The 19061-nt window shown below is 34.1% G+C and overlaps 2 protein-coding genes and 1 long non-coding RNA gene across 3 annotated transcripts; all 3 read left to right on the forward strand.

The window, feature by feature from the left end:
- The first annotated feature begins 3280 nt into the window (after positions 1-3280).
- On the forward strand, positions 3281-8383 carry LOC108363447 (phosphotriesterase-related protein). The gene is made up of 5 exons (XM_017616812.1): positions 3281-3438; positions 6799-7314; positions 7377-7541; positions 7607-7824; positions 7892-8383. Exons 1-5 carry the CDS (start codon positions 3420-3422, stop codon positions 8027-8029), a joined length of 1056 nt encoding a protein of 351 aa, XP_017472301.1. The 5' UTR covers positions 3281-3419; the 3' UTR covers positions 8030-8383.
- Positions 8384-10399: 2016 nt separating this feature from the next.
- Positions 10400-11976, forward strand: LOC108363448 (uncharacterized). The gene is made up of 4 exons (XR_001847626.1): positions 10400-10882; positions 10950-11379; positions 11448-11540; positions 11603-11976. It is a non-coding gene; the product is annotated as an uncharacterized LOC108363448 (long non-coding RNA).
- Positions 11977-17227: 5251 nt separating this feature from the next.
- Positions 17228-19032, forward strand: LOC108363449 (uncharacterized). Its single transcript, XM_017616814.1, has 2 exons — positions 17228-17341; positions 17406-19032. The coding sequence occupies exon 2, from the start codon at positions 17412-17414 to the stop codon at positions 18870-18872; it is 1461 nt and encodes a 486-aa protein (XP_017472303.1). The 5' UTR covers positions 17228-17341; positions 17406-17411; the 3' UTR covers positions 18873-19032.
- The last annotated feature ends 29 nt before the right edge of the window (positions 19033-19061 follow it).

A 19061-nucleotide genomic window follows, 5' to 3' on the forward strand; every position in this document is an offset into this window, starting at 1 on the left:
GACAAGTACTATTAATTTTTTTGTGCAAATATGCATTCGTTGCACATCATTGATGTTATTAACATGTACACATAGTAAATAGTAGTATGTATTGAAACGAATTTCGAATGTTCTTATACAGAGAAAAACCAATGTAGAAATTAGAAAAAAAGTTTCCCAGCAAACATTTGGAGTCGTAAATGAGTCTTTAAGGAGTCCTATTTCGGAGCCATTACGCTCATAATGAGCTCATTTAAGAGTCCGATATGAGGGTGTTTCCCTTTCTCCGAAGGTCGACTTATATGAGCTTAAATTCATACATCAAATGAATTGCCTCGTGAAGGAAAAAACTATTTCTAGTTTAGAGGTTGCTCCGCGTCTAACCACTCAGCCACAGCATAGTTAATACTCATATGATTTATAAATATTTTCAATAGAAAAGGAAGGGATATCCCCGTGCAGTGAAAGAATTTGCTACAGACTTTTTGAATTGGTCAAGATTTTTCCGACTAAACTTTGGAATTAAAGACAGCTACATACGAAATGGGAGGTCCTTAAATTTAAATATGTACATATATCTTTATTGGATTTTAAAAGCTGTTGTTTACATTTTGCATATTTACTTATCACTGTCATTTCCGTTACTACACCAATGTTATTATTATGCTCTATTTTTCGAATGTGTACATATAAGGGCGTAGCCAGAAACTGGTGTAAGGGGGAACGAAACGAAATATACTTGTTAATTTTTTGATATATTTTTTATTTAATCATTTTTGCGTTAATAACAAACGTCTCGGTTTTCGGCAAATTTTCCTATTATTTCCTCCTGAATCATCTCGCGGTTTTCGGTTACGAGTTTTCTATGGACGCTCATGAGGCATAGTCCAGAAAGCCTACTCTACGAAGTGTACTAACCGGTCACTTCACAGTCGCTGTTGTGCATGGAAAAGTGCTCAAAAGGGAAATACACTCATTTATCGCTGATATAAATTCGTTTTTTTCGTGGCGCCAGATTGGAAAAACCCCCCTAGAGTGGAACGTCTATCCGAACTTAAACTCCTTGCCTTCCCGCTGTAATGTACACCCCCGGGTACTACTATTTCGTAGGGAGGCGGTTTTGAGCACTAAGCTCTATCGTACGTTCCTGTCTTAGCGCAGTTCGTCGTAAACTGCACCTGCGTGGCCTCACCCCTGTGAGTCATTTAAACCCACCCTACACACCAACCCCTTTAAACACACACGCCACACATTAAAGTCGAGTATCAGGATCGTGCGTATGTATTGTTGCATGCAGTACCCTCCAGTACTGCTGGAGTCAATCGCTACATTTGAAGCACTACTCCACCGCCTCCTAGGTAAGTAGTTACTCTATTAGCCCGTGGTAATGAACAAGGTAGTGCAGAGTCGAAGTGACTACTTTAGTAACTCCCGGTAGTGCAGAGAGAGCCGATGGTCACTACCGCCTAGGACATTGTCTTGTAAAAGTAATCGCTGAAATACACTGCAAGTAGTCGGTCGGTAATTGACGGAGTTTACCAGGTAGCTACCGATTCATCAGTCGCTCCCCCGCACTGCAGGGTATGTATATTTGCATACATGTAAAACCGTTGGGCATCACGCCTCTCACCTGGCGTATATAAATTTAATATGTTAGGTAGAAGTTACGCTATATATGTACGATCAAAAAGCTGTTATCAACTAGTATAAGTAGCGGGGAACTAAATTAAGGCTTGATGATAGAATTATCTAAGAGACGACGGCTTTCGAAAGATAAAATTCCAAATCCACCGACAAATTCATTTTTGTAGGTGATCAGTTCGGTTTATGTGGTAGAAAAAACTTAAATTTTGGCTTACTTTAAGTACAAATTTGAGCCTCTAAAGTGCTCTAGAAACTTTCGCAGATACACATAACCTTCATTTTCGGAGTATAAAAATTCGACAAAAAATGAGCATTTTAAGGCAAAAAATTGTTGAAAAATTAGCTATTTTTATTACCAAAATGCTCGAAAACCACTTAAATGTTTTTATTTTCGTTTTCTTTAGTAAATATTCAAGATTTTTCATTTCGTTTGGTAAATAGGAAGTATTGGTTTATACCTTGTAAGTATGTTTATTTGATTCAAATATATGGGCATACATGATTTTTCATACAAAATCACTTCGTCATCTTTTTGCCAACACTTGCTGGAAGTGTGAAAAGGGGACAAAACTTTGTATGTGTATTTCGATGTTTGAGTAACAGATGGCGCAGCTTCGGACCAATATTTATAACCTAATCGCAGCTTATGTACATCATACATAAATACATATGTATGTAGGTTGATTGCACCCTGAAGTACGGCGGAGCGACTACAGGACTGATCGGCTCTCTCTGCACTACCAGGAGTTAGTAAAGTTCATAGCATAGGTCAAATAAATTACTTCAATATGAGTATCAATAAAAATTGCTTTGAAGAAACTTTATTTCCAAAATACATGTATGAGGGTTGCCACCTGATTTAAAAATTTAATTCAACTTGAATTAATGGAATTAGTTACTTTAGGTATTTATCAAAATACGGCGGCTAGATAAAAAAGGTTATAGTTTGAAAATATTTTGAGCAGGGTGACCACCTGTTTTCAAACTTAAATTTGATGTACACGATAGCTTAACGGAATTACTACAATATGGATAGCAATCAAAATAGCCTTGAAAGAACTTTATTTCTAAACTGCATGTAGGAGCGTTGCCACCCGTGTATATAATCAATTTCAACTTAATTTAAGAAAATTGAAAAATGTATCCCGACATGAGTGTCAGACTTGATTACAAAGGCTATTCTATTTCAATGTATGCAATAGGTAAATGAATTATTACTCTATGGATATCAATCAAAATGGCTTTTAAAAGCCATTCCTGCCGCGGTTTTTGAGTTATCTGTTTTTCCAGCAAATGACCGAGATGTATTTGCATTTATATGAAAACCAATAATTTAATTTGAATTATACAATGCACAGCGTGAATTTCATTTTCAAAAGATTTTCCAAAATTCCTGCAGGGTATCGTTAGCCTTTTATATTGGATTCTTATCAAAAACACACATTCGTACACACGTACACACATACATATATTAAATTAATGCCAGTGGCTATCTATGCATAAGATGTTCAAAATATTTTCTTGTATTTGTATTTTATTTGCATATTTCTTCGTTAATCTTATACAGTGTTTTCATTTTTTTTATTTGTTTTGGATTTTACTTCGTTCAGCAGCTCGTTCGCTTTTGTTTGTGTGTTTTTGAAGCAATATTGTAACGAGAGTTTTTAAGGCTTCACAGTATTATTGGAGCGTTCACAGCGATCACTGCTTAATCATAACAAAAGCTTGTACATTAATTGGGTTGTTCTTATTTAAGTAGTTAATATTTTTTATACAGAAAAAGACGAAAAGTGAAGATGCCAATTGTTCAAACTGGTGAGCAAAATATGTAGAAACACATTTTATATACATTACAATGTCGATACATTTTGCTGTTGTTTTATAAACTAATGGCGACAAAAATAAAACTTTAGTGAACGACTTTGTGTGAAAAACATATGGTCACATGATCTGTTGCAAATTGAAAAAACGTTGCGTCCATTATTTCGAAATCAAGTTTTCTAGTTAGTATAGTGTTTCAATGGTTATTTCTTGCATTTTGAGTGAGCATAATTAAAAAAAAAAAGTAAACTATTTTATTTTAACTGTGCAATTTGGAAGTGAATTTCTAGTATAACTTGGTTTCCCTGTGCTCGACTCAGAAAAATGTGCACAAAAGTAAAACGTATATCAAAAATACAGATGATTTGAACTGTATTAAACATCTGAGTTAAGATCCACTAGGTTAACTTATAACTCTACCGAAGCTATTTTTAAGAAACGAAACTTTGAACGTTTTCTTAACAGCGTTTGCCTCTCGAAAGGCGATGTCATAAAAACTTTCCCATAAAAACCATATGACGTCTGGGGTTGGCATAAAACAAAAGACGGTCGGTTAATAACTTTTAAAGTGGGCAGTGCCAAAAATTTAGTTATTTTATTACTTACGTCTAATGTAGGGTAAAAATCGTATCACATCCCATAAGAGATAATAGCTATTAAACTTATGGTTGGCTATATTAAAGCTCGTTAACATCTTCTTCCTTACATATTCTTCCTACAAACGCTTCAGATCTGAAACTTTGTTTTTCGTGCGTCAGTTATTTATGTATATACATTAGACTGCATCACTCCCCATACAAAAAAAAAAATCGGTACTGTTTTTCCATTGGAATTATAAAATCTATTATATTTTAAGACGTCCAACAAAAATATTACGGAAAAATATTAAGAATTAAGCGAGTTAGATCGATTTGAAAATACCTTCAAAAATTTAGTTTTTTATGAATAAAAATAGTTTCTTAAAGATGTTTTTTTCAAAAAATGCCCTCAAATGACAAAAGGGTTTAAGCTTAAAAAGTTACATAAAAATATTAAAAAAAAGGAATTTCAACGGAATCGTAATAATGCGATTTTTGATGCAGTTTTTTAACTTTTTTTAAAAATTGGTATAAGAAATACTTGAACTCTTCCGATTTAGACTTGAGAGGTATCATTGGAAAGCTATGGTCTATGTTGATAATAAACTCATTCAAAGGATGAACAAGAAAGGTAGGATAAACGAACATCATTCAAAGTTGCATTAAGATGTGTTGGTATTTGAAAAAAAAAAAATTGGGACACGAATGAATTTTTTTGCACATAAATAAAAAAAAGTTGGAAAATACCTTTGTATTGAGATCCCAAAAGTCTAAATCAGAATATTTTTGGCCCAGTTATTTAGGTTTTTCGTAAATCAATCTTCGAAAAGAGTAAAAAAAAAAACACCATCAAAAATCTCATTATTACGATTCCGTTGAAAAGATTTTAAAATATTTTTATGCAGATTTTTTAACGCTAAGCTGTTTTGTCATCTGCGGGGACTTTTTTCAAAAAGTTCTTTAAGAAACTATTTTTATACATATAAAACTCCATTTTCGGAGGTATTTTCAAATCGGTCCAGCTCGCTTAAGTTTTAATATTTTTCCGAAATATTTTGGTGGACGTCTTAAAATATAATAAATTTAGTAATCCCGGTGGAAAAAATACGTTAAAATAAATAAATACATTTTAGTTTACAAAAAAAAAAACATTTTTGCATAGCTAACCCACAAAATTTTTCGAGAAAATTTAAAAGATGCACATTTTCTTTTTAATTCTTTTTCTTGTTTCGCTAATCTCTTCTCACCTTTGCGAAGTTGTACCAGTTGTACATCCCGAGTGGGGAAGGGTTCATCTGCACTTGATCCTTTCATTACATTCGCGGGCGCCCTTTTTTTCCTTCTGATGAATGATATTTAACTTGGCAAATATCGAAGTTTGGTTTAGTTATAGTGGCTATAAAGAACTCACACGAAAATATAAGCCTTTTAGATACTATACCTCGTTTCCACCAAGAGCTTTACTGCAGTTAAGAGCTAAGGTAAGTGCAAATAACATTAAAATGGGGTGATCACTAAAGTTTATTTCTTACTATTTGTTTTCGATTGCTTGTATCTACTCACTTAATATGAGCAATTACCACCTTCAAGTTCTAATCTCCTCTTTTCAATAGACATAAACTGCAGTTAAGGCTTGGCGGAAATAAACTATTAGCGGAATTGTTTTTCAAATGGAGAATTTTGTGGAAAATCTGCTTAAACCAGAGAGTTGTTCTCAAAGCGGCCATCGTGTTCCACATTAAATGAAGCAAGGTGCTCAACTGTTTCTTTTTCAACTTATGCAGTAGTCGTTGCAGGCAATACAATACTTTTAATGCGTAGGAACCAAAACCTCAATGTCAACTAAGAGCTACGTCAGTCTAGCCACGTCCGGCCTTGGTTTCGCTTACAGTGTCGATATATGTACGCCAATCAATGTCCGATTACTAATTGGAGGCAAATTATCCTAAGCAAATAAAACTCAACGGTGATCTCAGCTCCAGGTATATTGCAATGATCAGGAACACAAATTAGTTCTATATAAAAACTGGGTGCAGACGCTATTAAATAGAGCTGCATATGTTTTTATCTGGCTGTAAAGGGTGGCAGGGCCAAAAATTGCAGTCCCGAGTATCTGAGGAGTTGGCGACGGTTTTTTCCTTAAAGAGTTACGTAAGTGCTCTCACAGGTGAAACTTTGGCAATAAAAACCAATTCTGCCTGAAAAACACCCGCGCGCTTTCTTGGGCCGTTGGCATAAAAGTGCTGGCAGAAATAACGGATATTGTATCCTAATTTGAAAGGAAGAATGACATAACACCCCTTGTTAGCAAACGCTGCCCTTTGCATTCTTCCTAATTTTATATTAGTTACATTTGTTATCTTCGCTTCGTAGTGATTTCAACCATAGGAAAATAATAACCGGATTTGTCTCCGAAAAGTGGATTTTTTAACTGTCTTAGATATTTGCTTTCTAATTAATCTGAGAATATAACCTGGCCTCCAGGAGTCAGAAATTAACTCCTATATTTGCGAAGAACATTGAGAGCATCTTTTACATATACATACATGCGCATATGTTTCTCATTTATTATTGACCGACTTCAAAAAAGGAGGATTTGTGGATCACGTGAACCGTTTTCCATAATTCTTTTTTCTTCTTCCATACTACTTACATTGGGATCCGATCATTGCATCATAATGAAACTACCGGTACATCTAAATTTTTAAATGAACCTTAAAGGTGGTTGTGTTTTTGTTTTTGTTTAAAAATTACTTTCCTTCTTATTTTCTTTTAGTACTCGGTGCCATTGAACCAAATCTGTTGGGCCGTACTCTCACCCACGAGCATCTGGCATTGGATTTTGAGGGATTCTACTGTGAACCACCTGAGGAATTCAAATCGTATTTAAACAAGAAAATTAGCCTTGAAACGATCGGCTACGTACGTCAATATCCCTACTCGTCGCATGAAAATGTTCACTTTTATGGCGAAGAGGTTAGCGAAGCGGTCAAGAAAGATGTGGCGCTATATAAGAAATTAGGTGGCGGTTCAATAGTGGAAAATAGTTCACATGGACTAAAACGCAATTTAGAACATTTTGTCGATGTGGCAAAAAGCACTGGAGTTCACATAATCGCTGGCACTGGCCATTATGTACACAATTTGCAGGAGAAGGACCATTTGAGTATGTCCGTTGAGCAAATGACCGATTTGTATTCAAGAGAAATCATCACTGGTGTTGAAGTGGAAGGTGTCGGCATGGTGAAATGTGGTTACATTGGTGAAGTGGGTAGTGTCTATCCGCTACATGGTGAGTGCGGTGGGTTTAATGAGAAAACAAATTTGTCTATTTCGCAGTGTTTACACTTTAAGATTTTGAAAAGCATGCAATACGCGCAACCGGTGAAATACAAGAAGTACTCGGTTGCGGTGTTTCATTTCATCCTGGACGTGATGCAGAGGCGCCATTCGAGATAATGCGTCTGTACTTGGAAGCTGGTGGACGCGCTGACAAAGCCATTATGTCGCATGTGGATCGTGAGTTAGAAATGAACAGAATGAGGATAATAATTTTAAAACACAACATTATTGTTAATATTTAGGCACCCTTCTCGATGTCGATCAATTGCTTGAGTTCTCTAAATTAGGCAGCTATATTCAATACGATCTCTTTGGTGCCGAGTGTTCATTCTATCAACTTAATCCTGTCGTTGATATGCCATCGGATGGTCAGCGTATTTCTAATGTTTTGAAATTGTTAGAGGAAGGTTTAGCGAACAGAATATTATTGTCTCATGACATACATACCAGACACCGATTGGTAAGAAATTTATGAATGAGCTTTTAATGAGATGATATGTATGTAGATAATTAAACTTTTGTTTTAGACTTCGTATGGCGGTCATGGCTATCATCATGTGTATATGAATGTTTTGCCACGTCTGTTCGCAAAAGGTGTTTCTGTTGAGGATGTGGAGCAGATAACTGTAACAAACCCCGCAAATTGGCTGCAATTCAACATCTAATCGTGATGTTTATGGGCTTATTTTTAACTATACGTTTCAAAGATTTCTTCGCTTTAATAATTATATATATTCTACGATGGTTTCAAAAAGTGTTGTTACAAATTATTATTATAAAGTTTGGCCTGAAGTTTATTTAAATTAAATACAAGTAGTATTTCTTAAATAGATTCAAAGCATGACGTTCACGTGCGACTATCATTACAGCTATATGAAGGATACATTTATGAAGGGTTTAAATACTTACTTCACCTGACGAAGAATTCTTAGCGGCGCACAATGTTTTATTTCCATGTTCTAGAAATATTAAATTTCGAAACATCAAAATTTTTTTTTAGAAATGCTTGACAAAGTCGAAGCAATAATGGCGGATTCATCGTTCTGGTTCTGACCTAAAGTTGAAGTTGAGTTAACAACTGAAAAGCGTTCAGAACATATCTCATTTGCTCTCCCAGAGAGAGAAACACAACGTCAGCCACATGGAAAAAAGCTCTGAACTAGAACGATGAATAAATCTTACCAACTAGAAAATTTGAATTAAAGTGTATGGCGGCATAAAATTTCATTTGGAAGAATATCAAGCGCGTTAGTCTTTGAACTTCGGACTAAAACCTGTGGAACTGTCAAACTACAATTTTACTCTCTCAAATGAGAGTAAAAGGAGAACAGATGCAGAAGTGCATAGGAACGCAAAAAGCACTATTTCCTGTAAAAACGTCAGTCGGTTTGTTTACATGTCATTTGTACAACACTGATTTAGCTGAAATATCACTAAATAATTATTAAAATCTATACATATTCAAACATTTCGTTGTTTACTTCCATTTTTTTACAAAAATAAGGTACTTTGCTTTCACCGCTGTTTGTTTTTGCTTGCACATGGAAATCAGCTGATCGTTTGACACTTTTCATGAACTTACAGGAAAAAAAACTCCGGACTAAATCCTGTAATTTCTGACTAGGAACAGTTGCTCAGTTACTCTCTCAAATGTATTCCCACTTACAGGTTTTATGTCAATAGGAACGACTTCCTGTAAGTTCTGACTAAATCCTGTAAACCGGACTGCTATTGGAACAGACTAAATATTTAAGACTAACAGCCGTATTCTAACAAAGTCACAAACTTTAGCTCATCACTGCTGTGATTTCTACCGCGCCTCAAAGCTTGCCGCTGCAAAAATATGCCGCTACAATTCAATTTTTTAAATTTTTGTGTATTTTTCTAGCACTCAAAATCGAATTTTTTGTGACACATTTCTCGGCGCACTTGAAATCACAACAGTGATTAGCTAAGTTTTGTGACTCTGTTAGAATAGAGGGTTAAATTTCAATGTTTAAATTGCTGGTGTTTTGTGATTTCTGCAAAAATTGTTAAAATGTTATTTCAGAATTTCTTTAAAAAACTCTCAGAATTTTAAATCGGTTCGAAACCCCCTATCTTAAATCAAAATATATTGAAAATGTGCTGAAATAGGGCGTGTTGAATTCTGAAATAGGGCGTACTTGAAAAGCTTTCTGAGATGGGGCGTTTTCGAACTGGTCGCCGAGATAGGTCGATCTTCCACTCAGGTGTCGATGTGTTCTTTTTAATCAATATACAATTTTGGGATCTTTGTAAACTTTGACTGAATATTTCATATTTTTCATGTTTAAGTAAAGCGTTATTAACTTAAATTTAATTTTAGAAAATTAGCCCGCATTCACGTTGTTCGATAAAACTTGTATCTCAGTTTATTAACTCTTAAACTTCACACACCATCACAACTTCATGCATCGGAAACATCGATGTTTGCTATTCGATGCATCGAATAAAACCGATGTTTTGGACCTTCCGATATATATCGATGTATTTTTTTCGATGCATCGACTTTTGTGTGCATTGTACACTGTACATATTAAAATTATTATGTAAGCTTCCAAATTCTTTGCTCTAGTAACTTTTCTAAATGTGGAAATTTCACTATTTATGCACAATTAGAATATACAATCTATTAATAATATGCAAAATGTATGAGTTATTTGCACTAATAAATTTCTAATTTAATAGTAGAAACGTTTAGTGCCAAATGATATTAATGGATTTGATATTGACACTCTAAAACCCTTTAGAAATTTGGCAGATTTTAAACAGCAATTGCCAAAATTGTTTCACATAGCTTATAAACATAGTGCAATAATATAAAGTGAGGTACTCTTATATCAAAGAAATATTTGAATTTGTTATTTTCGCTTTTTTCAATTCTGGAATTGACCTTTGGTTGCACACCTCTGCCCGATTTTCGGCGGCAAGAATTTCTTTAAATTTTTTTTTTTAATTTTGTTATCAAATCAAAAAACTTCATAAGTTATTACTCAAAAGGGTGTCACATGAAAGAAAAAATTATGATAATAAATTACCAAAGTGTACCGAAATGGAATCTCTTTGCTAGCTGGCACACTTTATATTATTTTACTAGGCTTATTGTCGCCACTTCAGCACCTTCCGAAAACTTTTTTCGAAAGCTTCTCAAACGACAAAAAAAAACTGGAATTGGAACTATTTAAATCAATAAATACATTTCACCGTAAGTTAATACTTAAACATTTATCGACGCTCCGATTGTCTCACTTTATTGTTGTATATTTTTAATTGAAAGAAACTGTTGATATTTTCATTCGATGCATCGCATATATCAATGCTTTTATACGAAATATCGATATGAATCGATGCTATGTTTCGATGCATCAAATGGAAAAAAACATCGATGTATTTTTTTGACTTGCATCCCTAATAAAAAGCGAAGGCAAAGTTTTTTGAGGCTATTCCGAATATACATTTTTTTGTAGCTCGTTAAATATCTCCGGGTTATATGTGGGGTAAGCGTGACAGTGCCTCTAAATGACCAATTTTTTGTACAAAATTTCACTAATCCATGCTCAATAGTTTTCGAATTGCAGAAAAACAAGCAGCTACATACGTATGTGGACCAATCGTACACTGTGCGGCGTAATCACAGGACACTGAATTTGCACCAAGGCTCGAACAACGTTGAATACCGACGAATTCCCTCTTAAGCAATTGGTCCAACAGGTTAAAGCCTTGATTATTCGTGCTGTTCGCTTTGTTAAAGGAACTCCGGTTAGAGGAATGTGATTCATTTTTCAAACGGGAAAATCTAGCTTTCTAGTATGTCCCAGTTCTGCCGAGAGTACTACTATAGGATTTTTTTTACTACTTTTTTGTCATTTGTGTGGACGGTAGCCAACCACCATAAATCAGTAATTATATTGACTTCACAGCTTTGAACTGGCGACATTCGTGCCACATCCGAGAGGATGTGTGAGTGTGGCTTCTTCGGAAACAAATATTCTATGTAAGTAAAACATAATTTAAGCTGAACTTTGAGAAATGTATTATAATTTGCGCACGGTTTTATATTAGGTACGTAACAGCGCGGTAAGATGCCGCATAAATTTGCGACTGGCGATTTTATCCACTGGTGCACTGCTACTTACCACCACTAAAAATAAGCAGGTACATATTAACAAAAAAGTAGGTAGTGAAGTTATACATACATAAGTACGCATTTATTTTAGAAACTGTGTTTGTATGTATATCATCGTCAGCAAACTAAACCAGCAATTATCTAAATTCCCCATGGAAGTATATTCAACAAGTAATGGCCAACATAGTACCATGTAGAAAACAGCGTCCTCTCTAAACGTGATGCATCGTTTGTATTTGGCAAGCATGTAAATATTCGAGTGTTTCTTTTATTAGAGTATAAGTATAATTACAATTATACATATGTGCACACAGATGAGTACGAATGTATAATACATATAACTTAGTTAAAATTAAACTAAAAAGAAATACTGAAAAAGACATTGCAATTGTTATGACAGACGAGGTACTAACTATTGTCCAAATGTACATACACAAGCGAAATATATGTAAATGTACACATGTATTAGCTTTAATTTTGTTCTAACTACAATTTACACTGTTTTCATAGAAATATGTAGTAGTTTCACTCAGTTTAAACGCCCGATCTGGCTGGTTTAAGCTAAGCTCAGCCAATCAAAGGTCAGCCAGCTGTTCACTTTAAACTCAGTCTACTTAATCTAAGTTAAGAGTGGCATTGAAAAACTGGCCCTTGTGTGAAAATATGTACACATGCATACTTGTGTTCAATTTAAAAGCAGTGGTTCATTTTGAGAAATTTTGGCAATTTATTTTCATAGTATTTCCTTGATTTTTTTTTATTAAAATACAGTCTAAACTGACTCTACTTTACTACAGACTCTAGATTACTTTCATGGTCCATCATACTGCAGCTAGGTACAGATAAACCTTCACTTAAGTGATTTACCCAGGTGTAGAGCGGACCATCTGCGCCTTTGAAGGATGTACTAGAGATATCGTCTCGCAATCGGTGGCATATATAACCAGATAAATTCTCTGGATCATCTAACTCCACATGTTCGAACTCTACCGGCTCTATATCGATCGGCCATTCTTCAGGTACAAATCTTTTCAGAAGGAAACCTGTAGATATAGAAATCAATATTTTTACTATATTAAAAAGATTAAACTCAATTTTTGTTACCTGTAAGAGGTGGCTGCGATATTTCCAAGTCTGATGTATCATGTACTTCCTCATTTGCCGAATTCGATATCTCGCCTTCATGGTGTCCAAGTAAATATCCTCTAAGGCGATATTTGAACTCTTGCTGGTCCGGATGATCATGTAAGCCGCCTTTTGCCCGAATGACTTCAAAGAAATTTTCGATCGCAACCTGGTTCAAACGATACGTTAAAATGTACTTCACATTGAACCGATTTTTAGCGATTTCATACAACGTTTTCAGCGCATTGGACGACTGTATGATACCTGCAAATAAATAGGCATACGTATACTTTATATATTTGTACAGCTCGCAGCAAACCGATAGCACCTCAGTATTTTGAACAGTTTTGACAATTTATCTTTTGTTTGTTTAATGTTCACTATTTTTATATAAAAGTATTGCTCTGTATCTAACAAAATACCATATACATAAACCCAAATTTCAGATTTGTACAAAAATTATAAAAATTCCACAAACTTTTCGTCTTAATATTCCAAACATTTTAATTAATAGAGTAATTTTTGGTATGCAATTGTATAGCTTATTTAATTTTACTGTAAGAGAGTACAACTTCGATGATGATTTTTTATATTGATTTTTATAATTTATAAACTTCAAAATTGCACTTTATTATACTAGATTTTGATGAAAAGTTTGTGCAATTTTTTACATTTTTTGCCTACTTTGAAATTTGGACTTAATGGTTTTAGTTAGATAACCATATAAGTATATATATGTTTAAATTTTAATAAAAAATTAATGAACCTTAAAAAAATCAAAATAATAGTAAAAAAAATTTTAGCGTGCTATATTTTATCGTGGCTCTATATACACTTCAAGTATGCGTGTAAGCACGGTTGCCACTCACTGTTGGTTGTTTCCAGCCAAACTTGGTTGTTTTTCTTTTATTGTTTCAATTTGGTTGTTTTGTAGTTTTTTCTCTGGTTTGGTGTGTTTTTTTAAATTAGAAATTAGCAAATTTTTTCTTTACAAAAAGAATTATTGTATATTGAATGCCAAAAATGAATAAATGAATTTTTCGAATTCCTATTTTTAATGTAGAATGTTTTATATGCACATATAAGAGGTAAATAGGGGTTGAACGCACAAGTGTTTCAATAATTTTTGTTTTCCGAAATAGCAGCTATAACTTCTACCAAAATGTAAATTAATATGGTTTTCCCACTAAATTTTCACAAAAAATACGGCTTCAAGCTCAATAAAACTGTTGAATTTTTGTTTTTTATTATACATTTTGTTTTTCGTATTAGTTAAATGGATAACAAATTTGGTTGTTTTTTTCAGCTTAGTTGTTTTTTCTTCAGAGTTTGGTTGGTTATTTTTTTTTAACAAGTGGCAACCGTGCGGGTAAGAAGACTACATAGTTTACCTCTTTGAAATGGTAGCAGTCTGTGTTTTCCTATTACTCTCATACTTTTCATCATTTCCGTCATGCCATCTAATATTTTAACTTGTTCATCAATCGCTAGACCGTAGGCGCGACAGCGCGTTCTTTCACCAGCATGTGGTTTTCTGACGTTCATCACATCAAACCAATCGCTAGTCTAAAATTTAAATATTTGAAATTTAACTATAATTACATATAAGTATGTACTTATATAGATGTCTGTATGTAAATCTCACCAATTTAAATAATTTGAAGCACTCTTTCCAATTGTGGCCACTCAAATGTCCCAAACCTGCTGCTCTCGTTATTGCCTGCGCTACTGTGTGTGAAAATAATTTCGCTGCTGTTTTCACTTTTTGTCTTTGCAGTCCGGATACATTTAAATGGTTTGCTGAAATTTTATGAGCTATTGTCAAATCTTTAGAGGTGATAGACAATAACTCTAAAATTATTTCTTTCTTCACTGATTTGCCATTTATCACAAATCCTTGATCAAGGAAATGATTACGCAGTAATTTAAGCATATGGCGAACGTCTGCAAATGTGACAACTATCTGCTCATCAAAAACAAACCTGTAAAAGTGCAATATGTTACAAAAAGTAAAATAAACCGCAAATTAAGTAAACTTACCACGGCTTGTCTTCATGCACTCCCAGCCCATTAAGAAGAGACCCGTTTGTGCCGCCAAGATCGCACACAACCGCTACAACATTGTACCCGCAATCTTTAGTACTTTTTAATATATTGAAAAGAACGTCCTTTGTCATTTTGAAATCAAAGTCGTAAAACACTGGCTGTTTCCATTTAGATACCAGCCCTAATGAAGAAAGTAGATTTATTAAATGCTTATTTCGTAAACTTAAATTTCATTAAATGTTGTTTATAATATATATTTACCTCTGAGCATTGCTACTTGCACATAGTTGCCAGGTCCTTGCAGTGAGTCCGACGAGGTATCATAACAGTAATTTTGCCTAATTTTCATCTCGTCGAAACTCAAAACACATATCTTTTGAATCGTGTCCATTTGTGTAGAAGCTTTTAATAATTTAAAAACTGGTTTTATTAAACCTCTTGAAAGGTCGATATTTTGTGCCCATTTCTGTAGCGTTCGAACTCCAGGTAGCGGAAAACCTTTTATGTACATTAATTTGTACGCTTTGGGACTAGTTGCGTACAATGTTATGGATTGTGCTACGTCTTCCTGAGTCCAGGTAGGTTTATTAATATCATACTTAAATTTCGCAACCTGACCCTTCGTGAAGATTCCTTGTAATTTTCTCTCCATATTTTTACAAACCTTTTCGCACTCCTCCAAGCGCTTTTGCATCTGATCTAACTCGTAGGCGTGTTTTTTCTTTTGCTTTTCGTACTCGTGCTGGAGTACCGCCAGTTTTTTGGATTGCTTTTTGTTTTCCTTTCGCAGGTTCATATTTTCTCGCTTTAATGCTTCTCTATATGTGTGTAATAAAAAGAAAAATGTTAACTCAATAAGCCAAAATTTTTAGTGTTGTATTGCTTTTAATTACTTACAGTTTTGGTTCCATTTCTTCTACTTCCCGCGTCGTGGAAATATCGCAAACATTTTCTTCCATAAGGCTATTTTCCTTACTATTCAGACTTTCATCAGTTATATCTACATCAGCTATATCGCAAATATTTTCTTCCATAAGGCTATTTTCCTTACTTTTCAGACTTTCATCAGTAACATCTACGTTAACAGTGTCACTCACAACGGCTATAAAAACTTAGCTACAGTATAATTCAAAACTTGATATAAATGCAAATTGCTACTTTCAGTGACAGCGGCAGTCTCACTCTGTTGAAGTAACTCGCTGACGATTCTTTTGTTTTCTCTGTGCTGAGCTCTTTCCGTACGCTGGGAATCCACCTCATTAGCTGCGTAAATGGTGGGCACTGCACCCCGCTTTAAACGACGATTTTTGGCAAAACCTAAGGCATTTGCAAAAACAATATTAAATGCAACTTAATATAAAAATACACAATATTTTACCCAATTCGAACTGTCTATTATTTTCAATATCTTCTCTGGCAAAGTGCTTCATGCACACATAGCTCGATTTGGTATTTAATTTACGTCCTCGCCGGCAGAACTGCTCCCACTTTTTCGCCAGTTTTGCGTCCGTGGGAAACAAAAAAAAACTTATATCGCAGGCTTTCCTTTTGTTTTCACTTTTACAATTTGCCACTACACACTTCATTTTGCTTCGTAATGTTTCAATAATTGTATAAAACTACGCAAAAATATTAACGCATGAATAGTTAAATTGTTATTTGGTCATTCCTGTAATCTCTACTTCTTTCGATCGTGATAGTTAAGTATGGATATTTTACATCAAACGCATTTGGTTTTGGCTTAGTTTTGCTTTGTTTGATTTACAACCATTTAAATTTAGTGCGACATCTCTTGGCAAAAAAACGAATTATAATTTGTTCGAAAATATTCATCTGAACCACCCTGTTAAACTGTTAATTTTGCAATGTCAGTAATAGGTTTGTTCCTTGATAAAAATATAGCAAGGTAGAACCGTTCTCTCAATTTGTCGGCCATGATTTTTTTTTGAAGTTTGCCAACATTTTAAAATCATATAAAAGTGAAAATAAAAAATTGAAATTGTTCGAAATTGTTGTTGCTTGAGATTGAAAATGAAAACGTGTGTGTGAGTTTGTAAGTAAAATTAAAAATTAAATTGTTTGAAAACGTCAAGAATTTTAAAAGTGGCTCTCAGCGGTTCTACCTTACTATATTTTTATTATGGTTTGTTCTACATGCTTTCCGGGCTGTTTCGGTAATTAGAGCGTAAAAATTAGTTACTCTCTCACAAGCGTCAAAAATGTGTCAACCCGCGCCAAAAGTGCTCAGAGCGCGAGGAACGCAAAAATCCACTTTTCGTGTCCGGAATCAACAATTCAGTTCTAAACAATGATTTTATGTGTAATTACCTTTTATGGCTGTATAGCTAATAAAATTAACAAATGCCTACATACATTTCTGAAACTTTTTTTGTATTTTACAAAATTGCTATCGGATGTAAACAAATAATAGCTTTCATTCCAAATTGACTTCTTGCACAGGCTTGCGCACGAAGAAGACGACATTTACGATCCATAAGTGGAAGGTATTCGCTCTCTCTTTTTCTAGAGTGAGGAACACTTTCTCTTTCGAGTGGAACACACCTAATTGTGTTTACAAAATATTGTTTATGTACCAGAGGATTCGCTGAAAACTTTATGCTTTATATTTTGTAACCAAACATCTTTTAAATGTTGGAAAGTGAGTATGATTTGCTAATTTTTATTGTTTAGTCATCTAAATTCATATTTGACAATGTTTTTAGTGAACAATGCCGAAAATCAAAGCAACTGTATCTGAAAACGTAAATAAATATGTGGCTGAGTATCCGCGCGTGTTTCAAACCGATGGATATGTGCTATTTTGTAAAATTTGCAATAAGATAGTGAGCAGCGAAAAGAAATATCAAGTTGACCAGCATTTGAGAACTCTGAAACATAGGGAATTATATGAGCGGCGCACTTTGATTGCTGCTTCTACAGAAGCAGGGTTTAACGAATTTTCTATGGATTTATGCGAAGCTTTTATTTCGGCAGATATACCTTTGTCTAAGCTTAGCAATCCACAGCTAAGCACCTTCTTAAGAACATATACTAATGAGCACATTCCACAAGAATCAACAGAGCTCAAAACTTATATCGATCAAATATATATTCGCTTATTAAATGAAATGAAGAACACACTAAAACACCATTTTCTATGGGTTTCCATAGATGAGACTACCGATATCCAGGGCAGATATGTAGCGAATGTAATTGTGGGAATTCTACATGAGAATGAAGATATACGCAACAAAAAATTTTTACTCAACGTTGTAGAATTGGATAAAATTAACTATGCGACAATATCTCGCGCCTTCAATGACTCTATTACCTTGCTCGGTGAGGATTTCGACAAAAACAAAGTTCTTCTATTTTTAACCAACTCAGCGTCCTACATGGCGAAGGCGGCAAGAGGATTAAAAATATTTTATCCGAAGTTGTTGCATGTTACTTGTTTGGCTCTTTCTATTCACCGACTAGCTGAAGAAATTAGCAGTCATTTTAATGAACTAAATCTTCTTATATCAAATGGAGGAAAACTATTCTTAAAAGCGCCTTCGCGTGTACAGGTTTTTAATGCCAAATTTCCTGGGATTCCGCTTCCTCTAGAGCCAATAACAACAAGATGGGGAACATGGCTTGATGCAGTCAAATATTATGCCCAGAACCTTGAAGAATTCGCTGCAGTAGTGGCAGAGCTTGACGATTCCGATTCGAAATCGATTAAAAACATAAAACAACTTCTAAGCTTGCCTTCTATTAAATCTCAATTGTTTTTTGTACATAACAATTATGGATTTTTATGTGAAGTAATCAAAAAATTAGAAGGAAGTAATTCTTTGAGAGATGCAGTTGATTTAGTAGATACCTCTATAAAAAGAATATATGATGTAAAGGGTACAATTGGGCAAGAAATTATGAAAACATCAAATTTAATATTTCAAAAAAATAAAGGTTTCCTTGAAATAAGAACACTTGCTCGCATTTTGGAGTTTAATGAAAGTTGTTCTAAAACCAAATACAATTTAAATGAATTGTCTGCTTTTAAGTATGCTCCCTTAACCTTCTTTGATGTAGAGCGGTCATTTTCTTCGTACGAAAACTACCTAGGACCCAATGGGGAAAGTTTCGTATTTGAAAACTTTAAAAAAATTTTCTTTGTTTACGCCAATAAGGCAATAAATAAATAAAGTAAGATTGGTTCATGTACTATACACATATGTATGTATGTATGTATATACGTGTATGTGTATATACCTTTGTACTTAACTCTTGATTTAATTAAGTAATTATATATACATATACAGACCTGATATGAAAAAAAGACTTAACAAACATCGTCGCTGGAATGCAAAAGGTTGCAACTAATAAAAAAATTA

Source organism: Rhagoletis zephyria, unplaced genomic scaffold (assembly GCF_001687245.7).
Source record: "Rhagoletis zephyria isolate East Lansing unplaced genomic scaffold, Rhagoletis_zephyria_1.1 Rzeph_scaffold_01283, whole genome shotgun sequence".
NCBI lineage: Eukaryota > Metazoa > Arthropoda > Insecta > Diptera > Tephritidae > Rhagoletis > Rhagoletis zephyria.